This window comes from Pongo pygmaeus, chromosome 12, assembly GCF_028885625.2.
Source record: "Pongo pygmaeus isolate AG05252 chromosome 12, NHGRI_mPonPyg2-v2.0_pri, whole genome shotgun sequence".
Taxonomy (NCBI): Eukaryota; Metazoa; Chordata; class Mammalia; order Primates; family Hominidae; genus Pongo; species Pongo pygmaeus.
In genome coordinates this window covers 37,266,038-37,290,728 of record NC_072385.2, presented here as the reverse complement: position 1 = coordinate 37,290,728, position 24,691 = coordinate 37,266,038, and the positions used below count along the sequence as shown (strand labels likewise).

Sequence of the window (24,691 nt, the reverse complement as noted above, 5' to 3'; positions counted from 1 at the left end):
TTGTGACTAGCTCTTCCTCAAACAAAGGTTGAGAACATACTGTTTATCAAAACACATGCATCCTTAGCTAGGTGTGGTGGCGCATGCCTGCAGTCCCACTTACTCAGGAGGCTGAGGCGGGAGGATCGCTAGAGACCAGACTGGATAATAAAGGGAGATCTGTCACTTGGAAAAAAAAAAAAAAAAAAGCTTCACATGCACTCTCCAACTCCAGGCCCCAAAAGAGGTATTCCAAAACTGCGGGGATAGACAGAAAAGAAAAACAGCTCAGAGCAGTGTGAGCCATGTGAGGTATGCAAAATTTATCAGGCCAGAGAGTCATGAGCACGGAACTAAAGTCATGCCCTGCCATGCCCAGGGCCGGTTCTTTAAAGGCATTTTGTTTCTGCCCAGCTGTCTCACCCAATTATCTTTTTCCTGGGATTTTTGATACAAAAAACAATATATGGCCAATCAGTAGCTTATGTTATTTTAATGTAAATTCTTGATAACTTAGAAACTGCCTCTTCCTTTAAAAGCCCACTTGTCACTGCTGCTGATGGGAGCATATATTCAGGGCAACTTGAATCGATGTTCCTGGGTTGCAGTTCTCAAACTTGGCCGGAATAAACTCTACAATCCTGTTTTTACTTATTTTATAGTAAGATTTAATTGTTTTGAAAACAAAGTATGCATTTTGTTGTCTTCATAAGTTAATTTTCTTTGTAAAATTTAAAATATTGGTTAAAATTTAAGATTCCATCCATTGGAATCCCTGAAAGTTGTGGACTTAAACATTGACTTCTTTTTTTCTTTCTCTTACAGCTGTTTGGGGCAACTTCGTTAATATGAGGTAATTGTTTTTAATTACTTGGGTACTGTGGTTGGATTTTATAGACACATTTCAGTTGGTACATATATACCATGGATGTCATGGGTTAATTGAAAAATATTTTTAAAACAAAACTGGGTTCTTGCTATTCACGTATCTGAGCTGTTTCTTTTCTCCTATGGGTATTCTCAAGGAATGCAGCTGATTTTAACAATTACCAAGTAAGGCCCACAAGTAAAATAATGGTCGGCCACCCCTCCCTTCCCTCCTTGTGTAGATAATAAAGGGTTGACCCTAGCTTATGTAAATTGTATTTCTGGGTGGATTGAGCAAGAACACTGAGGGGCTTTTGCAAAGCCTTTTGAGAAGGGAGCTGTCTTCGGGAAGCCATGGCTGGCCCATGACCTCGGGGCCAGCTAGTGGATATCAATGCAGAGACCACCTATTTAGTCCAGCATTAGGCCTGTAATGCATCCTGTGTGCTTCTTCATAGGGCAGGAGGCACACTTGTAAAAATAAAACTCTTGTGTTATCTCTTTACCAAATAAAAAAAAATAGCCTTAAAAAAAATCAGCAAAAAGAAATAAGCATTTATTGTAAAAACAATTTGGTACTGTTAATAGTTTTCCATGTAAAGGAAAATTTGCTCCACTTAGTTATGTTGTGAGAATCACTATTGTGATGATTAGGTTGGTATCGTAATGTAATGCGGCTGCACATGTCTACCAGGGTAAAAGGCTACTATGCCCTCAGGAGGCTTTTCATGTGGAGCTGGGTTTTGCAAGGTGGGTGGGATGGTGTCGATTTGATTCCTACCACCAGGGCATGTCTGTGTCTCCTGACAAAGGCGGCTGTGTATGACTAGGTGGGGTGCTCAGATCCCATTTAAAGGAGCTCTGTGGTTTTACTTAAAGACTCCATTTTTGCATTAAATCCCCAGGAAAGCCCAGCAGGCACAAACATATACTCCTACAGACGCACTTCCTGCTTCAAATTTAAAATCCTGTGTTGGGTGTAGCATAGCAGTGAGATTATTTTAGTTTAGTGGAAATAATCCATTAGGTAATACTGAGGATGTTCATAGATGGATTTAAGGGGATTCCTTCCCTTTGGTTGTCTTCTTTTCCTCTGGTGCATCCCTTCTGGAGGGAATTGTACACATGACTGATACTTGAGCAGGAGACAGAGGTGGTCTGCATCCTTTGGGTTATGTTAGGATAATTTATTCAGAAACAGTCTTAAAGTCACAAAGCCTTTCAGTTGATCTCAGTTTTATAGCTTTCTACTCAACAGGTCTATCCAGGAAAATGGTGAACTAAAAATTGAAAGCAAGATTGAAGAGGTTAGTCTCTTTTCTATTTTTGTATGTATTTCGTCTGTGTACTTGTCAATTTTACTTCCTTTGCTGGTGCTGTCATTCTTATTGTGGCAGCTTGATGCTGTTCTGTGATTTTGCAACCATGTCTCAAAAAATTACTCCCTTATTTAAGAGGACATGCAATCTGTTACTGTTGGTCCATTTTTGACTTATTAAAACAAGTTCTACCTCAAAGGCAAAATGGATTTAGACTTTTACATGACTTTTCAGGTAAGCATTTTTTAGAGAAAGGGAAGTGATTGCGTTTGGGAGATAGAGACGAGTACCAACATCCTCTCACTGGCACAGGTGCTGAAAAGAAAAATGGCTGCCAATCGGATGCTAGGCCACAAATGTAAAGAGCATCCACGTGCACAGATGGAGACGTTGCACACCCACCCAGCTGAAGGCTAGCACCTATGCTCAGTTATGCACCTCCTATTTAAATACATGTAGATACAGCCAGACCATTGTAACATGGGCTGTGGGAGAGGGGATGGGAGGTTACTTACTTTGGATTTGAAGCCAGCTGAGGGAGTCCTGGGAAGCCCTTGAGTTGCTGTCTTTCTGCCTGAGTCCACAGTGTCTACAGATGTGGATGTAGGTTGACTCACAGCCTGCAATTTATGTGCTCAGCTGATAACATGAGTATACACAGTAATTGCAGAAACAAGATGTTAAGCTTTTGTGGGCCACGCTTAGGGGATTGTTCCTAAAAAGAGATGGATAGTGTTGATCTGTTTTTATGAGCCTGAAACACCTTTTACATTCTTCCTAGTAGGATGGGTGAGCAAAAACATTAATTGTCTCAGAAACTGAGGCATTTATGGAGTAAGAGTTCAAATGGACAGTTTATCTGTTCAATTCTAGCATTGTGACGCAAGTGGTGTATCTTAGTTTCAAACTGGAAGTTAATTTGTAGAAGAAATTAAAACCTGTTTTGCCTTATCTGAAACATCAGAATGGGATGAAAGGTGTTGAGAACTGTGTTTTTGCTTTAAAACTGATTTTTGTTATTATTGTTCTAGATGGTTGAACCACTAAGAGAGAAAATCAGAGATTTAGAAAAAAGGTATGTGTACTTTTTGTCTTAAAGTCAGTAGTTAAAATAAGTTTGTCTCAAGTAATTAATTCTCAGTTTGTTTTCTCCAAACTCTGCCAACCTAAATAAATGTCTATATACGCATTTCCCCCACTTTGAGTGTAATACCCAGATAGAACATGGGGAGAAGAATCAATCTAGATGTGTTAAGATCTTCCTTCTTCAAACTGTGAACGTCTGAATTTCTGCAAATTTATTACATAGAAGTTGAGGCCAGGCCTCACATTTTCCTTGAACTTCTGCATATATTGATCAGTTGGATAGAATTCCAAAATAGGAGGATAATCCAGTGGGCCTGAAATGTAGTACCATATGCAAACACCACAAAATAAGGATGTGGAGCCTATGGTGTGTCATGTGTAGTCATTTAGCTGCTTTTGTCACCAAAGTTCATGAGGAGGTTTCCAGAATTTAGTCCAGGTGAAGTGAGAGGGAGGAAGAATTATGTAATATAATAGAAATGTTTATTTGAGTCAGATTCCGGAGAGAACCCCTCCTCACCCTTTGGGACACTATTGCCCTCAGGTTCTCTCTCAGGCACTCCCGAGGCCGCTGAGCCTCAGCCTCCAGGACTTTCCTCTTGCACGTACTGTATGCGGAAAACTATCTAGAGTAGCAGTTGAGTCTTTAGAAATTTTAAAAAGAAAAATGACAGCATTTATTAAAGTTGATGTGATTTTTTTCCGCTTATTGGGATGAGTTTGGACGATGTGTGTCAGCATTGAATGAGCCTTTTATCAAGTCCAGAACAAAAATGAAGAAATGAAGAGCAGTTTTTCTTTGATTTTCATTGAATGATCGAAGGGAAATACGACTGGAGAAGAGTCATTAAACAAAATGTGTCATTCACTTTCTCCTTATCCTCAACTGAGCAGTCAAGCAAACTGTTAATTTCAGCGCTTATCAGAACAAAAGTTGTCAGTAATTTTTAACAGATTCCCTTAGTAATATAAGGTTGTTACTTGTGCTTTAAATTTTTTTTGCCATGATTTTGTGCTTCAGTTATGCAGCTTGTAATATTTCCTTGGATGAGAGCCAGAAAATCTGCCTTTGATAAGACAGCAGAATTGAGAGATCTTAATTGAAGCTTTTTTTTTCTTTTTAGAAAAATTGGAACAATAAGAAATAACCCACCACACGTTTTCTATATTGGTCTAAAAACTTGTCCACCAGTGATTATTTTCTTTAGATGACAGAATTTATTTATGAAAAGAAAAATGTCTCAATTCGATAACTTCCCTAAGGCAATAGCTTACAAACAAGAGCTCTCAACATGTGAGAATTATACAATCTCTTTGATACTTTTGTGATTTCTTTGAGTGTGTGCTTTTAAACTGGACAGAGAAGCACAAATAAGGATTTGATCCTAAGAATTTACTAATAATTTATTCTTGTCAACCTGTGAGACCGCCTTGAAAATAGTGGCAGAGGGCAAACACTTGCCTCTCAGGCTGCTTGCAGGTGACTCATTCTGGAATGGTTCCGTCCTTCAGGTTGGTCAGCAAGTCATGTGATCCACGTGCCTGCATTACTGTGTCAGAAGGTCAAGCGTAGGCCTGTCTAAAAAAGCGTGACGGTGGAAATTGATGGAACTCCGTCTAGCTTACTTTTCCTGACTCTGTGTGATAAAGATGATCAAACAACCATCTTGACGCTGACAAGATAAGAACGTAACTGGAAATAGGTTTACTTGACGTGCTTGTCACTTTGAGCAAAGTGGCCCCCAAGAACTAAAGATATTTTTGGAAGTTACAGGTTATATTTATACAGGGAAAGAAAGAAGACAGTGTCATTCTGGAATCCTGAGTAAATGGATTGTATGTGGGCTTTTTCTCTTTTACCACACTCCCATTGCTTAATACTTTGATTATATGCCATTTGTTTAATTTTAACTCTATAGTATCTTTAAATGTTCTTTGAATAGATGGCAAACGATGATAATTTAAATTCTAAGTAAGAATACTGCTTACTGGCTAAACAGTAAGTTTAATCTGGAATGGCATAAAATATTAATAATTAGTAAAGGACTAATTATTAGTAGTAATATATATTTATATTAATATATTAATAATTATATGTATTAATATATATTAATAATATATAATTAATTAATTTGGGGCTGTAAGAAAAGATTTGTTACCTCATTCTGCCTCTGCTTGCTGGTTTCTCTGTCACTTAGGAATGCAGGCCTCATGACTCTGCTGCATTTTGCTGCTTAACCCCCAGTGCCTAGTGTAGAACGGTGCTTAATGGAAAGTTCCTGAATAAGTGGATGAGCCAGTACACTGGGTAGGATTTTCACCTGCCACAGGTCTTTAAGAAGCCTTGTGGGCCAGGCACGGTGTAATACCAGCACTTTGGGAAGCCTCAGCAGGCTGATGGCTTGAGCCCAGGAGTTCGAGCCCAGCCTGGACAACATAATGAAACCTCATCTCTACAAAAAATACAAGGCTGCAGTGAGCTGCGATTATGCCGCTACACTCCATCTGGGGGGATAGAGTGTGAGACCTTGTCTCAAAAAAAGAAAAAAAAAAAGGCCCTGTGCTCCTGCCCAGCCCTGGGTCAGTCCAGCAGGTGCTTGGGAGCACCAGGCAGCTGGCTCAGCATGTGGCCCAGCCAACAGCACCCACATGGTCACTGCACTCTATCTGTCACTGTGCTCTGTCACCCATTACTGCAAGGAGGAAAACAGGATGACATGCATACTGAGTAGGATCCCACAGGCACTCTCCCCTTCCTGTTTTTCAGCTTTGTATGTGTGGCTTCTCGAAGAAGTGAGGAGTATAAGATAGTTTTTTAAAAGTTTAATTACTTGAGCGTATACATATGAAATCTAAAACTTGGCTGCTACATATTGAAGAAGAACAAAGCAAGGAACTCAATCTATTTTTCGTTTTTTAAATTAAAGGTTTCAGCACGCTGCATTTGAAGTATTTTTTAGTCCATCTTACGCCCGTCACTGCGTATGTCAGGCAACCATGCCTTTGCTTCAGTTCAATTTCTTTGAAGTACATTTCCTGTAATAAAATGGTTTGGCCGTTTCCTCTTGGTATAAGTAGCACACCACATTTCATTTTAAGCTTTCAGATAGGGACTATTCTAAGCTGACAGCTTGGATTAACATTTGTTTCCATGGCCCCAGATGCACACTCCACAGTCCTGCGCCTCCGCTTCTCACTGAATTGGTTTTCTCCCTGCACCTCGTTTTCCCATATGTACCTATACTCCCATTCCCGAGCGGTCTTGACTCTAAAATCATATACACGGTAGAGAAGGAGCCCTGAAGGTGAGTGAGGGGAAGTTATGAGTCAGATACGACTCCAGCGTTTTCACAACAGACAGTCCGGAGGAGCCACGGTGCTTGTGAGCAGTCGTGGGAAGGAAAGAGTCTCAGCTGTGCCACGGCACTGGGTGTGCCACTTGGGGATTGAGGCTGAAGACCTGGATATCGTGAGCTCAGAGAAATGAGGACAGTTGGAGCGGTGTGAGAGGTGCACACAGATAACTCTGAGATTTACAGTGCCGTCCCCCAGCTGAGTTGGTGAGGGAAGAGGCAGAATGACAAGAAGTGTTACTTGGCAAACAAGACATCTGTGCTGCTCCCGCCAGTCTAACAGCATCGCTCCTGACTGAAGGCAGAACTTGCTCGTGCTCGCCAGCTGCATGGATAACATTCCTGAGGCACTTCCTATGGGGGCAAGTACTAAAGACAGTCTGTGAGCTCACAAGGGGGAGCCCCAGGGTTCCCACCCTTGCCCTCAGACTCTCCCATCTGATTTTGTAGTCTGCAAGGGGAACTTGAGCTTTTGAGACTCTGGAAGTTCTTAATGGGGGAATTTGTCTGCATTGTAATAGAAAGCCCTTTCACTCCAATTTAAGCACGCTCGGGGCTTTCTGGAGATGAGAAACCCCTGCTTCAGGGGCTTCTGTCTGATGACCCTTCATATTCCCTTCAGTTCAGTGACCATTAAGAAGTGCATTCTGTATCCTAGTGCTGTGTCTGTGCTGGGGACAGGGCAGGGATGGAGACAGTGCCATCTGGCCCAACACCTCTCCAATTAGTATAATGACCATAAAGCTGATGTCTCAGATTTTATTTAAATCACTTTTGTTCCTAACTGAATAACTTTTAAAATGAATATTTCAGCTCTGTGTTTATTACCTCTCACTGGACGTTTTATATTCAGATCACACTGCCCTGCTCCTGGGACATCAGTGTGGGCTGGGGACCCCTGGCACCTTAGGGCAGCAAGAAGGCATCAAAAGATAAGTGAGACTTAGGGTCAGAGCAGACCCACAGAGACAGAAGATGCTGATGCTCAATCGTTTTACCAGGGACGCTGGTCAGGAAGAGGATGCCGTGATTGTGAAAATTCCTGGAGCAGGAGACAAAGTTTCATTAATATCTCTTCTCGCTCTTGCGGGACGGTCCTCGCGCGTTGGGCCTGTGACTTCACGAAGCTGCTTTCTTCTACCTGGGCCCTGATACAGTACCCAGAGAATGCCATGATTATAGCCTGGTGGGCTCTTCTTGCCGACTGCCCTGAGAAAACCAAGGCACTGAGAACAACAGGTGTTACAGCCAAGAGAGAGTTTAATCGCAGGGCCAGCCACGTGTGAGAATGGGAGAGGTTTCTGAAATCTGCCTCCCTGAGAACTCGGAGGCTTGAGTTTTTAAGGGTAGTTTGGTGGGGCGGGGCCTGGGGAGCTGAAACAATTGATTGACTGGGTGTGAAATCATGGAGGTGTCTAAACTGTCTTCAGGCAGCTGAATCAATTCATGGAAGCCAAGTCTGAGGACTGGGTGACATCTCTTAGTCTGTCTGCCAAAATGCTAAATCTGAAAGATACCTCAAATACCGTTTCTTTAGGATTCACAATAGTGATGTTATCTGTAGAAGTTGTTGGAGAAGTTACAAATCTTGCGACCTCTGTTTGAGTGACCCTGGGGCAGTAAGCAACATATAGAAAAGCAAGCTAAGCTAAGCAATGGCAGGTCATTGTTTATGCTTATTCTTTAGCAAAGTTCAGATCCTACCATAACTCTAACCTCGGCTTAGGAATGTGGCTTCAATCTCGAAACAAGAAGGAGGGTCAGTTTTCCTTGCCTCATCGTTTAACTATAAATTCCTCTCCTAGTTATCTTGGGCTCTGCACTAAAATAAGCAAAAACAATAAAAACAAAAATTTATCCTGTGAAGTTAGATGGAGCCAGTCATATTAGATTTCTCTCACTGTTACAATTCTGTAAAGGCAAGTTTCACGGCCATCTCCCTCATGGTGTGGTTTTATCTGGACTGGTAGAGGTAGTGCCTGCCCTGCTTTAGCAGCTGCTGGAAGCCTGTAGCTCCTTGAGCTTTTGCTTCTCAGAGATAGAATCTCAAGTCATGTCTTTAGCTTGATTCTAAACAAGGAGCAGGTTAGATAGCTCTTGACCTGAAATTAACTAGTGACTCCTTGGTTTCTCCAGCACTCATTCAAGAGTAGAGAGAAGGAGCAAACAATAACAGTCCCAAAACCTCACACATGCTTTGATGGTAGACAGAGAAAATATTCAAATGAGATGTTTGACTTTTTCCTTTTGAATCTCTTTATATTATACAGCTTTACCCAGAAATACCCACCAGTAAAGTTTTTATCAGAAAAGGATCGGAAAAGAATTTTGGTAAGTTTGCACACCTGAATAGTATTTGTAATATTAAGAAACTTTCTTTTTTCATTGAGAGATAATTCACATATCATAGAATTCACGCTTCTCAAAGATACAATTCAGTGGCTTATAGTATGTCCACAGAGTTAGCACCGCATTCTGATTCCACAGTTTTTTCATCACCCCAATAAAAGTCCTGTACCCATTAGTAGTCACTTCCAATTCCCAGCCCCCTCCCGCCAGCTCTGGGAAACCACTAAAACTACTCTCTATCTCTATGAATCTGCCTTTTTTGAACATGTCATCTGAAAGAAATAATGGGATATTTGATCTGTCTTCACGGCTCAGCTGTAGCATGAATCAGTACACTTCATTCCTTTTCATGGCTGAACAATGCTCCGTTGTATGGGTGTACCACATACTGTTTCCCTGTTTCTTAATTGATGGGTATTTGGAGTTGTTTCCACCTTGAGGCTATCGTGAATAATGCTGCTATGAATGCATGTGTGTAAGTTTTCGTGTGGACACAGGATTTTCATTCTTTTAGGTATACTTAGGAGTGGAATTACTGGATTGTGTGGAAACCCTGTGTTTAACTTTTTGAGGAAGTATGAAACTTGAGAGCAGTGGTTTTTAACCTTTTCTGGTTCACAGACCGCTTTGAAGAATACCCAGGGGGCTTCCTTGGCTAATAGTGCTCTTGTTAAACATCAGTGTAAACTCACCAATGAAAGAAACCCTTTTAACTATTGGGTAACAAATTATGTCCAAAAAAGATTGCATGTCTCATTTTTTTAAAGTAACAGCTTTTGAGATATAATTCACATACCATACAATTCCCCCTTAAAATGTATAATTCAGTAGTTTTTAATGCATTCACAGAGTTGTGCAACCATTACCACATCCAATTGTAGGACCCCCCCCAAGGAAAGCCTATACCCATTAGCAGTCACTCTCCATTTTCCCCTTAGGCCTTCCACACCCCAATCTCTAGGCAACCACTAATCTGTTTTCTGTCCATGTAGATTTGCCAATTCTGGGTATTTTATGTAGATGGGATAATGTAACATTTGACCTTTTGTGACTAGCTTTTCTCACTTAGTATGTTTTCAGGTTTTGTTCATGTTGTAGCTTGTATCAGTATTTCATATATTTTTATTACCAAATAATCTGTTATATGAGTATACCACATTTTATTTATACAGTAGGCCCTCCATATCCATGGTTTCCATATCCGTGGATTCAGCTAACCACGAATCAAAAATGTAGTTAGGCCCACAATGGTTATGTCTGTACTGAACATGTGCGGACTTTTTTTCTTGTTATTATTCCCTAAACAATACAGTATAACATTTTTACATAACATTTACATTGTATTAGGTATTATAATTATCTAGAGATGATTTAAAGTATACAGGAGGATGTGTGTGGGTTATATGCAAATACTACACTATTTTATATACGAAACCTGAGCATCTTTGCATTTAGGTGTGGGGGGTGGGGGGTGGTCCTGGAACCAATTCCTTGTGGATACTGAGAGACGACTGTACGTTTGTTATATGTGTCATAGGGTGACTCTCTTTAACCTTTTGAGGAACTGCTGTTTGCCAGAGCAGCTGCACCATTGTACATTTCCACCAGCAGCATATGAGGGTTCCAGTTTCTCTACATCCTCAACACCACTTATTGTCGTCTTTTTGATTGTAGCCTTTCTACTGGGTGTGAAGTGATACCTTTTTGTGGTTTGGATTTGCATTTCTCTGATAGCTCACGGTGTTGAGCATCTTTTTGTGTGCTTATTGGTCACTTCTATATCTTCTTTGGAGAAATTTCTGTTAGATACTTACCCTATTCTTTAATTGGGTTATTTTTCTTTTCATTATTGAATTAAGTTCTTTATATATTCTTGATTCAAGTTTCTTATCAGGTATATTATTTGTAAATATTTTATCTCATTCTGTGGGTTGTCTTTTTACTTTCTTGATGGCATTCTTTGAAGCACAAAAGCTTTAAATATGGATAAAGTCTGTTTTTTTCTCTTGCTGCTTGTACTTGGGTATCATGTTTAGGAAATCTTGCCTAAACTAAGGACACAAAGATTTACCATGGTTTTTTTCCTAAGAGTTTTATAGATTTTGTTCTTAAATTTAGGCCTGTGATCCATTTTGAGCTAATTTTTGAATAGGGTATTAGGTCATCATTCTTTTGGATATGGCTGTCCGGTCATCCAGCACAATTTGTTGAAAAGACTATTTATTGCCCATTGAATTTTCCTGGCACCTTTGTTGAAAATAATTTTACCATAAATGTACAGTCAAGCATCACTTAACAATGAGGATACGTTCTGAGAAATGCATTGTTAAGTGTTTTTGTTGTTGTTCTGTGAGCATCATAGAGTGGACTTACACAAACCTCGATGGTACAGCCTGCTACACACTTAGGCTACATGGTATGACCTATTGCTCCTAGGCTACAAGTCTGTACAGCATGTTGCTATACTGAATACTGTAGGTAGTTATAACAAAGATAAGTATTTGTGTTCATCTGTATAGGCCACTTACCACAAATGGAGCTTACAGGACTAGAAGTTGCTCTAGGTGAGTCATTGAGTGAATGCCTTTGTAATTAACTAATTTCCTATTTGGTACCTTTCCCTTCTTTTTCCCTGTGGAATCCAGTTACTATCTGGGGTCACTTGCTTTCAGCCTGAAGAACATCCTTTAGTATTTCTTGTGTGGTAGGTCTGCTAGCAATGAACTCTCTCATTTTTTGTTTATCTAGGGATATCTTATTTTTGGAAGTTATTTTTGGTCATATATAAGATTCTTGACTGCCAGTTTATTTTTACACTTTAAGTATGTTGATAGAGTTCGGATGTTTGTTCCAGCCTCCCAATCCCATGTTGAAATTTGATCTCCAGTGTTGGAGGTGGGGCCTAGTGGGAATTATTTGGGTCATGGGGACAGATCCTTCATGAATGGCTTGGTGCACACCCCACTGTAATAAGTTCACACGAGATCTGGTTGTTAAAAAAGAGTATGGGACCCCCTTTTTCTCCCTGTCTTGCCATGTGACATGCCTGCTCCCCCTTAGCCTTCTACTATGATTGAAAGCTCTCCGAAGCCCTCAGCAGAAGCAGATGCTGGAGCCATGCCTCATGTACAGCCTGCAGGACCGTGTGCCAAGTAAACCTCTTTGCTTTATAAATCACCCAGCTTCAGGTATTCCTTTATGGCAGCACAAAATGAACTAATACGTATGCCATCCACTGCTTTCTCCATTGTTTGTTGTAATGAGCCAGCAGTTAATCATACTGGAGTTCCCTTACATGTGACAAGTCATTTTTCTTTTTCTGCCATATGAATTTCCTAGGACTTGCAGTTACCACCATCTGAGTGGTTTAAAACAACAGAAATTTAATCCCTCGCAGTTCTAGAAGCTAGAAGTCTGAAATCAAGATGTCAGCAGGGCCATGCCTATGCCCCTCTGAAGGCTCTGAGGGGAATTTTTTCCATGCTTTTCTCCCAGCTTCTCGTATCGCCAGCAATCCTTGGTGTTCTTTGGCTTGTAGAGGCATCACTGTAGTCTCTGCCTCCAGCAGCATGTGGGTCTTTGCATGCCTTTAGTATTGGATTAAAGTCCCACCCTAATCCAGTATAACCTTATCTTAACTAAATATGTCTGTAGGAGCTCTATTTTCAAATAAGGTCACATTCTGAAGCTCTGGGACAGACATAAACTTTGTAGGACAGTATCCCACCTAGTACAGCTGTTTTCAAAATTTTATCTTGTCTTTGGTTTGCGGGATTTCTAGAATGTTGTATCTGTGTGCATCTATTTTTGTTTGTGCTCATCCTAATTGCAGTTCATTGAACTTCTTGAATGTGTACATTCATATGTTCATCAATTCTGGGAAGTTTTCAGCCATTATTTCTTTGAATATATTTTGTATTCCTTTCTCTTTTCTGATACTCCCAGTGCAGCATGCATGTTGATGCACTTATTGGTGTCCTGTATTTGTCTGAGGCTCTGTTTAGTTTCCTGTATTTCCTCTGATCTTTGGGTTGCAGAAGCCCTTTCAGTCCAAGTTTGCTGATTCTTTAGCCTAGTTCCAATCGACTGTTGAATCCCTCTGTTGAATTTTTAGTTTCAATTGTGGTATTTTTGAACTCCAGAATTCAATTGGTTTCTATTTTGTAATCTCTCTTTATTATCTATGTACTTCTTTAAGCATGGTTTCCTTTCGTTCTTTGATCACTTGCCATTACTTTTAATGGCAAAAACTGCAATTACTTTTGCACCAACCTAATATTTACGGTGGTTGCTTTGGTGTCTTTGTTATATCCAACACCTGGGACTTTACACAGACAATTTTTATTGCTTGGTTGTTTTTTCTGTTTATGGGTCACCCATTTCTGTTTCTTTGCATGTCTTGTAATTTGTTGTAGAAAACTGGGCATTTTAGGTAGTATATTGTAGCACTTCTGGATACTGTGCCCTCATCCCAACCCCCACCTTCCCCAACTTGTTTTATTTTATTTACTTATTTATTTGTTTAGTGACTTCTCTGGTCTACTTTAGTGAAGTGTTTCCTATTCCCTCCCCACCACTCCAGTGTGAAGCTTTAACTGTTGTTCCTTGGAGGATGTAGCCTTGGCCAAACCCCCTGGGATGATGGTGGCTCTAACAGGCTCATGTTGACTGTCTCTTTCCCTGATTTCTCTATTAAGCCTGTGCAGTATCTCACCCAGCTGTTAGGCTGTAGTGGTTGCTAGCTAATTGCTTTATTTTTCAACAATGCTGTGGGTTTTAAATTGCTCTTCAGCCTGATCCGGTTAAATTCTGTCCCCTTGGCAGGGGTAGATTTTGAGACCAGTCTTTGAGATTTGTTCTGACCCCAGGAGGTTTCTTAAGTGTCCTCTCCCTGGTTCTCTCTGTTAAACAAGCTGGCCTTGGATTTAGCTTTTTATTCTCATAGATCTATTGCCTTCTATTTATTGCTTACCATCTGCATCTCCCTTGTTCTTGAGAGCACCCTTATGTTTGAACTTCTCCACTTTCTCTTTCAAATAAAGTCAACTCCCTTTAGGGAGAGCTTTTGAATGCACTGTTTTCAGTACCTCTGTCCCCCAGGAAAACCTCTGAACTACTGCCCTGGAGCTGGGGTGGGAGCAACACCTCTGTTTTATAATCAGGGTGCTGTAGCCCCTGATTGTTTTCCTTGCCCCTCTTGGCATGGAACTTCTGCCTTCTAAGCAAGTTGGGGCAACCATGACTGGAATCCTATTATTCTCAGCCTTCCCTCTCTGGGAAGTACTGCTAAGTGGCCCTTCCTGGTGAGATACCATATCTTTTGAGTGGGGTTCTCATTTTCTTGGCCACACCCAGCACATTCCCTACTCTAAACTGTGGGGATGGACTCAAGTGTTGCAGACTCTTGCTGTTCTTACTTAATTTTATATTTTCTTTCTTTCTTTTTTTTTCTTTTCTTTTCTTTTCTTTTTCTTTCTTTCTTTTCTTTCTTTCTTTCTTTCTTCCTTCCTTCCTTCCTTCCTTCCTTCCTTCCTTCCTTTCCTTTCCTTTCCTTTCTTTCCTTTCCTTCCTTCCTTTCTTTCTCCCTTCCTCCCTCTTTTCTTTCTTTTCTTTTCTTTCCCTCCCTCCCTCCCTCCCTTTCTTTCTTCCTTCCTTTCTTTTCTTTCTTTTCTTTCTTGTCTTTCCCCACTTTGTCACCCAGGCTGGAGTGCAGTGGCGTGATCTCGGGTCACTGCAACCTCCGCCTCCTGATTTCTAGCGATTCTCCTGTCTCACCCTCCCAAGTAGCTGGGAGTACAGGTGTGCTCCACCACGCCCAGCTAATTTTTGTATTTTTAGTAGAGATGGGATTTCACCATGTTGGCCAGGCTGGTCTTGAACTCCTGACCTCAGGCTATCTGCCCACCTCAGCCTCCCAAAGTGAATTTTATATTTTCTTGAATACATGTTACTTCATTTGCTGTACATGCTTAGCACAATTTCCAGGGACCTTTAATGGTTATTTAAAAAAATAATTTGGACCATTTATGGTTGTTTCCTTGGGGGAACAGGTCTGTGGAGCACTTTATACTGCAATTCTACAAGAAATGATTTATATATGACCTTGATGCTTAAATGACTAGTACACAGGTTGTTTTGTTCTTCTACCCATCACCTAGGCTGTAGGACTGTGCATCGCTAAAATATTATTGTCACTTCTGAATCGATATTAGACTATTACCCCATATAATCTCTCTGTTCTTCTGGAAGTTATAGAAGTCTCTTGCCTTTTTGAGATGGCTTACGTAACTCTCACTGTGAGCAGACTCTGAAGTCTGTTAATACTTGTATGTCCCTCTTTTGAGGTTATTTCTATTGCATCAAAAAGGTATATGCATTTGAGCATGATTTGGAAATATATTAGTGTCTCAAGTAGCATAGAAAAGTTAATTTTTTTAATGTTTTGTTGCCATGTTGTCAGATTGATCACAAATCTGATAGTCTACTTTTCTTAGTTTGTTTTGTGCCGCTGTAACAGATTACCACAGACTGGGTAATTTATAAATAGAAATGTATTGGCTTATGGTTTGGAGGCTGGCAAGTCCAACATCAAGGGGCGTTCTTGCTGCGTCATCCCGTGGCAGAAGGGCAGAGAGTGGATGAGAGAGACAAAGGGGACCCAACTTATCCTTTTACACATAACCCACTGCCATGATAATGACATAAATTCATTCATGAGGGTGGGGCCCTCATAGCCCAGTAACTTCTCATTAGGCCTCACCTCCCAATACTGTTGCATTGGGAATTAAGTTTCCAGCACATGCTTTTGGGGGTACACATTCAAACCCATAGCATTCTGGCTGCGGTCTCTAGAATTTATGTCCTTCTTACATGCAAAATGTATTTATTTCATCCCAGTAGCCCAGGATTTTAACTTGTTCCAGCACCAACTCGAAAGTCCAAAGTCTCATCTAAACATCATTTGGGAAAAATTCAAGACATGATTCATCCTAAGGCAAATTCCCCTTCAGCTATGAGCCTGTGAAATCAAAACAAGTTATCTACTTGTAAAATACAATGGTGGAACAGGCATGGGATAAACATTCCCATTCCAAAAGAGAGAAATAGGAAAGAACAGGGTAACTGGTCCCAAGTAAGTCCAAAACCCAACAGGGCAAACAAGATCAAATCGTAATGCTCCGGATAATCTTTCTTGACTCCATGGCCTGAGTCCTGGGTACACTGGGGTGGGGGTTGGACCTCCAAGGCCCCTGGGAGCCCCAACCCTGTGGCTTTGTTGGTCTCAGTCCACCTGGCAGCTCTCGCGAGTTGGAGTTCTGTGCCTGTAACTTCCTCAGGCTGTTGTTACATGCTGGTGGCTTTACAGTTCTGGAGTCTTGGTGGCAGCTGTATCATTGCAATGAGTCTCTGCCTACCCCCGCCACCTCCCACCCTGTCCTGGGCTATTTGTGACATCCTTTGAAATCTAGGTGGAAGAAGCCATGTTCTCATGGCTCTTGCATTCTGCACACTTGCAGAATTAGAGCACCACGTGGACACCACCAAGGTTTACAGCCTATATCTTCCAGAGTGGTAGCTTGAGCTGCGCCTGGACTGGCCGGAGCCACAGCTGTGCTGGCTGAGGAATGCTAAGGGGAGCAGAGACTTGTGGCAGCACAGGGCAATGAGTGGTGACCTCGAGCACCTCTGGAAACGTTGGCCTCAAGGTCTCAGCTTGCCTGGAGGATTTCTGAAATGCCTTCAGGGTCATTCTCTCATTGTCCTAATGGACAGAACCTGGCTTCCTTCTAACCATGCTACTCTGTGTATCAAAGGGTCAATTGTCTGCACTCTTGCACACTTTTTCATTCTTTATATGGCAAGGCTGGGGACTTAAAAAAATTTTTTTTGTTCTGTTTCCCTTTTAGTTATACAATCTGTCTTTAAATCATTTTTCTCTTCCCTTATTTTACTCTATGTAAAGAAGCCATGCAATTCTTTTAATATTTTGCTTAGAAATTTCTTCTACCAGATGTCCTAACTCATGGCTTGTAAATTTTGCCTTCATAAAGCCAGAGGACACAGACATATTTCAGCCAAGTTCTTTGCCACTTTGTAACAAGGATAGCCTTTACTCCAGTTTCCAGTAATACGTTCCTCATTTCCATCTGAGACCTCATCAGAATGGCCTTTACTGTCCATATTTCCACAATTGTTCTGATCACAACCATATTACAGGTAATCTCTAAGAAGTTCTAGACTTCCCGCACAGCTCTTCTCTTGTGAGCCCTCACCGCCGTCTCTTCAACACTCCATTCACAGAAGTCTAGGCTTTTTCTAGCATGCACCTCCAGATTCTTCCAGCCTCTACTCATTACCTAGTTCCAAAGCTCTTTCCACATTTTCAGGTGTTTGTATAAGCAACATCCCACTTCTCTGGTACCCATTTTCTGTCCTAGTCCTTTTTGTGCTGCTATGACAGAGTACCTAAGTCTGGGTAATTCATAACAAATTTATTGGCTCATGGTTCTGGAGGCTGGGGAGTCCAAAATCAAGGGGTTGTGATCTGGTGAGGGTCTTCTTGCTATGTCAGCACATAGTGGATGGGTAAAGAGAGGGGCAAGAGAGAGACCAAAGGGACTGAACTTGTGCTTCTGTGTGGAACACAATTCCACGATAACAAACTCACTCCTCTGATAATGGCATTAATCCATTTACTTCACCTCATGGCCTAATCACCCCACCTTTTAACACTGTTGCACTGGGGATTAAATTACCAAAACGTGCTTTTGGTGGACACATTAAAAGCACAGCAGCACTGGTACAGGAATGCTGCAAAATCTTGCCATGAATTTTATTATGTGCACATGGAATGATCTTCCTGTCGATGCTGAGTATTACAGAATTTATTTTGCTTTACACATCACCACAGCAAACAGACTTAGTTTTTTTTTCCCCTCATCTGCCATCTCATGGGTTAAGCACATTTCTGAGGCGTTTGGCAAGTGAGTCTGGTATATTGTTGCTATAATTTAAAGCCTTTTCAGTAAATTGGTGAGCCTTAGGACAGCTTCAACAGAAAGAGGAGGCTTGCTTTGAAATACGTTTTTTGATTTTTTGCTAATTTGCTAAGCATCATGAGTTTGACTGCTGACCTTGAACTAGACCACTTTAGCTGCCTATTGGCACCCACAAGAGTGAGCAAGAAAGCACACTGAGACAAACCCCTATACTGGAAAGGCATGCAAAGCCATGTAAGTTCTAATCCATCTCAGTGTAAGAGGTCTTACTTCTTTTCTCCTGTTCTCTTTTGGGTATTAGTTCCTTGTTATTCAAAGAGTATCCTTGGGTTTGGTGATTAGTGTTCCTGATAGAGCTTTGTAAGTGCTAAGCTTTCACCACATTTGTTTCTATTTGAAACACTTGCCTAATGGGCTAACATTGATTAGGATAAAAAATTGCATAACCATCCAGCTATGTTATATAAATCTTAAGTATTTTAGGTAGAAGGAAATTACTTCAGAGAAAAAAATTCCAGTGCATTTTAGTCAAGCTAAGGTGCTTCCAACAATTTTACGTCAGTACTAAGACTAGTGAGATATTGGAGATGATCATGTATAATTTAATACGCTGCATCTCTGATATCTCAGAACTGTCTGCCAGGTATTTTGGGTGCAGAGATGATGTTAGGGTGCCACTGAACATTTTGTTTTCAGAAATATTTGCATTTAGAGAAACAGTTACGTTAAAAGGGGTTACATTTCTTTTTCAAAGTTGCAAGTTTTTAAATGTAAAAATCATGGAAAACTTGGAAAAATGCAATAACATGAAGATAAAATGAAATCTCATCCCATGAGTTAAGCTCTAGTGGTGAGTCAACTTTGAATTTCAAGTATTTTTCTGGAAAATCGTTTTTCATACTCATTGTTAGGTATAGCAGTAGAATGTGGGAGCTCTTAAGATGAAACACGAACCAGACAAATTGACAGGCAGTAGAGAGAATGTAATTAGAAAGACTGTAGCTTTAGTCTGTCCCAGCTAGTGATCTCTGAGGATTTTAGTCAAAGACATAGCTTCGCTGGGTGTCAGTTTCTTGTCTCGAAGGCAAAGGGGATTTGGAAAATGGTGCTGTTGGTAAAGCCAAATGAAAGCTATCGAGCATGAGGATGCCTGGTCTCACCCATCCTGTCTTAACCATTTGATTTGCATTTCATCAGAGCATATGTAATATCTATGTGGTGGTTAAGGGATGGTTATTCTTGAGGTTGGCCTTGTTAACTGAAAAACCAAACTCTAAAATATTTTAGAGGTTTATTATGATCCAGTATGAGTAACTGCAGCCCCAGGAAACACCAAACCAAGAAGCCTTGAGTAAGTGTGCCCGAGGCAGGCGGATTACTGTTTAGTTTTATACATTTTAGAGAGGCAGAAGTTACAGGGAGGTATAAATCAATATATAGGGCTTTTACATTGGTTTGGCCCAAAAAGACAGGCTCTTTTGAAGTGGGGGCTCACAGGTATAGGCGGGTTAAGAGAATCTGTCTTTTATTTTATTTTATTTTGAGACAGGGTCTCTCTCTGTCACCCAGGCTGGAGTGCAGTGGCACAATTGCCACTAACTGCAGCCTTGACCTCCCTGGCTCAGAGATTTTTTACTTTGTAATTGGTTAAAGGAGTAAATCTTTGTGTAAAACTTCGGAGTCAGCAGAAAGGAATCTAAGTTATGACAAGGAAGTCTGTTCACCAATACGCTGGGTCAGAATGACCTGGCAGAATGTGACTTAGCTCCTGTCTGGCACGACCCTAGGTCCTGTTTATGATCTCTGTTTTAACGTTAATGTTGGTCAGTTGTGTCTAAACTCCAAAAGAGAAAGTATAGTGAGGCATGTCCAATCTCCTTTCACATCATGGCTGGGAACTCAGCTTTTCAGGTTTCTCTGGGGTTCCCTTTGGCCAAGAGGGGGCGCACTCAGTTGGGGGGACTTAGGATATTTATTTATTTATGAGACAGAGTCTCGCTCTATCACCCAGGCTGGTGTGCAGTGGTGTGATCTCAACTCACTGTAACCTCCACTTCCTAGGTTCAAGTGATTCTTGTGTTTCAGCCACCATAGTAGCTGGGATTACAGGCGTGTAGCTAATTTTTGTATTTTTAGTAGAGACGGGGTTTTACCATGCTGCCCAGGCCAGTCTCGAATGCCTGGCCTCAAATGATCCACCTACCTTGGCTTCCCAAAGTGTTGGATACAGGCATGAGCCACTGCACCCAACCCAGATTTCATTTTTAGTTTATAGCCTCCCCTTACTTCTCCTCTGCCATTTTTGGTCTTTTTCATCCAGATGGCTTTTTTTTTTTTTTTTGAGATGGAGTCTCGCTCTGTCACCCAGGCTGGAGTGCAGTGGTGCGATCCACTGCAACTTCCGCCTCCTGAGTTCAGGTGAGTCTCCTGCCTTAGCCTCCCAAGTAGCTGGGATTACAGGATTGTGCCACCACACCCAGCTAATTTTTTGTATTTTTAGCAGAGATGGGGTTTCACCATGTTGGCCGGACTGGTCTCGAACTCCTGATCTCAAGTGATCCACCTGTCTCGGCCTCCCAAAGTGCTGGGATTACAGGCATGAGCTACCACTCCAGTCAAATCCAGGTGGCTTTACTCTCTCACCCGTAGTGAATACTTCATCGTGTGTGAGATTTCATTTATTTTAAACAGGAGTTTCATGGAGAATTACATGTTTTAAAACCATAGACCTAGGAGTTTGTGTACCTTTTATTTTAGGTAGAAAGGATTGCTGTCTTCCTATTAATTCTTTCAAACAGAAGGGTAAAATAAATGAGAACTTTGAAGAGAAGGCAGAGTGGAGAACAGGATACAGCAGGCTAGAGAATCGAGTTGCACATGGCAAGTCTGTTTTCTGAGCCTATTCTTTTCACTCCCACCACCTATAACCTTCCCCCAGATGAAATTCCCTTTATCCTCCTCCAGTTACACCATTTAATTTGAATAAAATACCTGTGTTCAACTTAAAAGTATTTTTCAAGTGCAGTTGACTTTTCACCTTTGCAGGGGTCTAGGTTTTGTTATTACTGAGTTCCTGTCAAGACCACTCACAGCTGCCTCATCGTGCTCTGTGGCTGGGAGTGGATACCATACTGTGTTCACATCACCACTCAGAAATTAACCACACAGTGGACTTAGGCATTTAGGGCTTTAGTCTACAAATAGCTTGTATTGCTTATTAATGTGTTCTCATAAACAATTTAAAAGATACTCGTTTTTCGTGCGGTTTTTGAATCTAACTTAAATATTAAGTTTTTTTTCTTGGTAGTTCACCAAATCTCTGCATTTTGCTAATCGTTTTTTCTATAAAGTAATTTTTAAAGTTCTCAGCAGTAATATTAAAGCCATGTGAGCTATGTCCAGCATCCCATTTGTTATAAAACAAGAACCTTTGACTAATGGGAAATTCTCTGTCAGCAAAGACATTTTGAAATTTGTAACTACGATTTTTCTGTATTCTTCCAAGAGTGGTAGTTTGAAATTTTAGGCTGCTTAGGAGTTTACGGATAGTGTGACCTCTTTGTTCTGCAGTAAGAGTCAAGATGCTACCTTAAAACCTTTGCTGTCTTCCTTCCCCGCCTTGCTCCTGAGTTTTAAGTCGTGACTGCACCAGAGATGTCTCTCCATGGAGCTGGTCCTCATTGTGTTCTCATGTGCTTTTTCTGGGAATGCTCTGCACACGCTGTCTGGATGCAGATAACCGGAGGCGCAGGGTTCGTGGGCTCCCATCTAACTGACAAACTCATGATGGACGGCCACGAGGTGACCGTGGTGGACAATTTCTTCACGGGCAGGAAGAGAAACGTGGAGCACTGGATTGGACATGAGAACTTCGAGTTGATTAACCACGACGTGGTGGAGCCCCTCTACATCGAGGGTGAGTGAAAACTGCACTTTGTTATTATTCAGAGCTCCGCAGGTGGCCTCGCCAGAGCTGCGGGATTCCTGAGGGTAAGCTGTTTGACTCAGCACATTGAAAGCTATGTTGGGTTTTATTTTTGAAATGTCTCAATGTGTATGAGGTGCCGTCCTAGTCTCTGTGATAACAAGTGGTTATAACAGTGTGAATAGCTGTCTTCTCTCCTACATGGCACCCCTGGTCCTGAACTTCATGGACCTGTTGAAGTAACTTTCCTGTAGTACACATCTGCTGTGGTCTGAATGTTGGTGTACCCCCAAATTCATATGTTGGCATCCCAAGCCCCACAGTGGTGGTATTAGGAGGTGGGGCCTTTGGAGGTGATGAGTTCATGGAGACAGAGCCGTCACAAATGGGATTAGTGTTTTTATAAAAGAGGCCTGGGAAAACCCTGTTGGCCTTTCCACCGTGTGAGGACATGGTGAGAAGATGCATATATGAACCAGGAAGCAGGTCCTCACCAGCACCCAATCTGCCAATCCCTTGATCTTGCTTATTTGATAGAAAACCATTGGTTCAATGTACATTTCTTTGGTTACTAAACATGGTTAGACTTTAACATGTTAATTCACCAGAGAAATACCAATGGTTTTGTTAGTCCATTTTAAAAATATTCTTTTAGTATGAGTTCTTTGTAATAGGAATGTTAACTGTTGGGCTTGTATTTAGCATTTTTCCCACAAAGACAAAAAGTTTTTGCCTTTTCGTTTGATTGAAACTTTATAACATAGTTTCATCTGTTCATATCCTTTTTGCTGTTTCTTCTGTTCTCTTTCTGCTCTAACCGTTCCAAGATGAGATGAATATTTAATCTAATATTTAGAAAGCAGCCATGGTATTATTTTGTTGGTTGGTTTTTTGCTTCATTTTTAAACATTTAATTATATAATCTATTTAGGGTTCATTTTGGAGTGAAGCTGTAGTTTTTGTAAAGTGTAACAGGCTATGTAGATTATAGCTCAGTGGGCTCACTTTCCTCTTGGATTTCCTCCTGGGATTGCTGTGGGGTTAACTGAGGTCATGCATGTGACAGGGCCTGGCAGGCAGATTCTCACAGTTCCCTGCTAAGATGCCCTTTCCCATTGTTCAACCCAAGATGCTAGGTGGTGCTGTCACAGGACTTTGCTGATAGAATCAAGGTTATGAACCAGCTGGCTTTAAAATGAGGATGATCCTGAATTATCTGGGTGTGCCCCCACATAGTCACATGAACCGTCAAAGGCAGCAACAGAGAATGGAAGAGTCAGGTAGAGAGACCGGGTAGAAGAGATACCATGGGGAGACCAGGCAGAAGGGAAGCTGGAGAGGTTTGCAGTGTGCAAGGGACCTGACCTACCCTGGCTGGCTTTGAAGCAGCCATGTGTGAGAGAGTGTTGGCAGCCTCTGGAAGCTGAGAATGGCTCCCTGCTGAGAGCCTGTAAGGAGACCTCAGTCCTGCAGCCTCAGGGAACTGAATTTTGTTGTCATCCTGAATCATTCTCTGAAGAAAGGAACACAGCCCTGCTGACACCTTGATTTCTGCCTGGGGGGAGGCAGAGCTGAGAACCAGCTAAGCCACACTGTGCCCGGTCCTGTAGACCTGTCAGATCAGATTGTGAATGGATATTTTTTGAGCCTCTAAATTTGATTAGGCAGAATAGAAAACTACTGTGAGGACTTAGCGCAGCACTGGGCCCTCATTTCACTAAGTGCTGCCCAAATTATACCTTTTTTTTTTTTTTTGAGACTGGGTCTCACTCTGTTGCCCAGGCTGGAGTGCAGTGGCACGATCTCAGCTCATTGCAAGCTCTGCCTCCCGGGTTCACGCCATTCTCCTGCCTCAGTCTCCTGAGTAGCTAGGACTACAGGCACCTGCCACCATGCCGGGCTAATTTTTTGTATTTTTTAGTAGAGACAGGGTTTCACCCTGTTAGCCAGGATGGTCTCCATCTCCTGACCTCATGATCTGCCCGCCTCAGCCTCCCCCAAATGATACCTATTAATATTACTACTCTCTTCTCTTTTTTAGCACATGGCAAGACACATTTATTTTATGACACTGTTGTTTATATAATTTCAGTACCATTGAGAAGTCAGAACTTAGTAAAAATGGTGTTTTAATAAGTAAATTATCTTCTTTAACTGCGAGCTTTGATACCAAAGCTGCTCTAGGCCATTTCTGTCAATTCTGTGACTGTGTGTAGGACACGCACACACACATACACATACATGCAAACACACACACACACATACACACTTTGAATGTAGTCATACAATAAATGATTGGTGCTTTGTCCTTTGCTCAGAGTATTGCATTCCCTCAGTTGGCATTTATGTTGGGAGAGCATAAGATTCTTCTCTGCCTCTGTAGTTTGAAGCCTGTTTTTCACTTTCTCCTTCAGTGAGTCCCCAACCTTAGCATCAGGTCTTCTGTGCCCTTGATAATTTCCCCCTTGCTGCCCCTCCATCTCTTCACTCTTTCTGCCCTCACAATGCCCACTTCATCCAACAATGCCAGAATGCACCTTCCTTTGAAGCCCACATGGAACATTCTCCAAGATTGATCATATTCTGAGCCATAAAAGACACCTCAGCCAACCTGAAAGAGTAGAGTCCTATAAAGTGTCCTCTCAGACCAGAGTGGAATTACACTAGAAATTAATAACAGAAAGATATCTGGAAAATTACAAAAATATTTAGTGATGAAACAACAAACTTCTACATAACATATGGGACAAAGGAGAAATCTCAAGAGAGATTAAACACACTTTGAACTAAATGAAAGAATTAGGTTTCTTGTTT

The 24,691-nt window shown here is 41.4% G+C and overlaps 1 protein-coding gene across 2 annotated transcripts in view; it reads left to right on the top strand.

Annotated features, from left to right (window-relative positions):
• UXS1 (UDP-glucuronate decarboxylase 1) overlaps positions 1-24,691 on the top strand; it is a 95,590-nt gene that overhangs the window by 27,880 nt on the left and 43,019 nt on the right. Inside the window, exons 2-6 of one of the 2 annotated variants that reach the window (XM_054475021.2) lie at positions 805-832; positions 2,105-2,153; positions 3,197-3,240; positions 8,875-8,935; positions 21,688-21,868. In XM_054475021.2, coding sequence (XP_054330996.1) covers positions 805-832; positions 2,105-2,153; positions 3,197-3,240; positions 8,875-8,935; positions 21,688-21,868 — 363 coding nt within the window. Of the gene's footprint in view, positions 1-804; positions 833-2,089; positions 2,154-3,196; positions 3,241-8,874; positions 8,936-21,687; positions 21,869-24,691 lie in introns of both variants that reach the window. The other variant, XM_054475020.2, reaches the window with a different exon arrangement.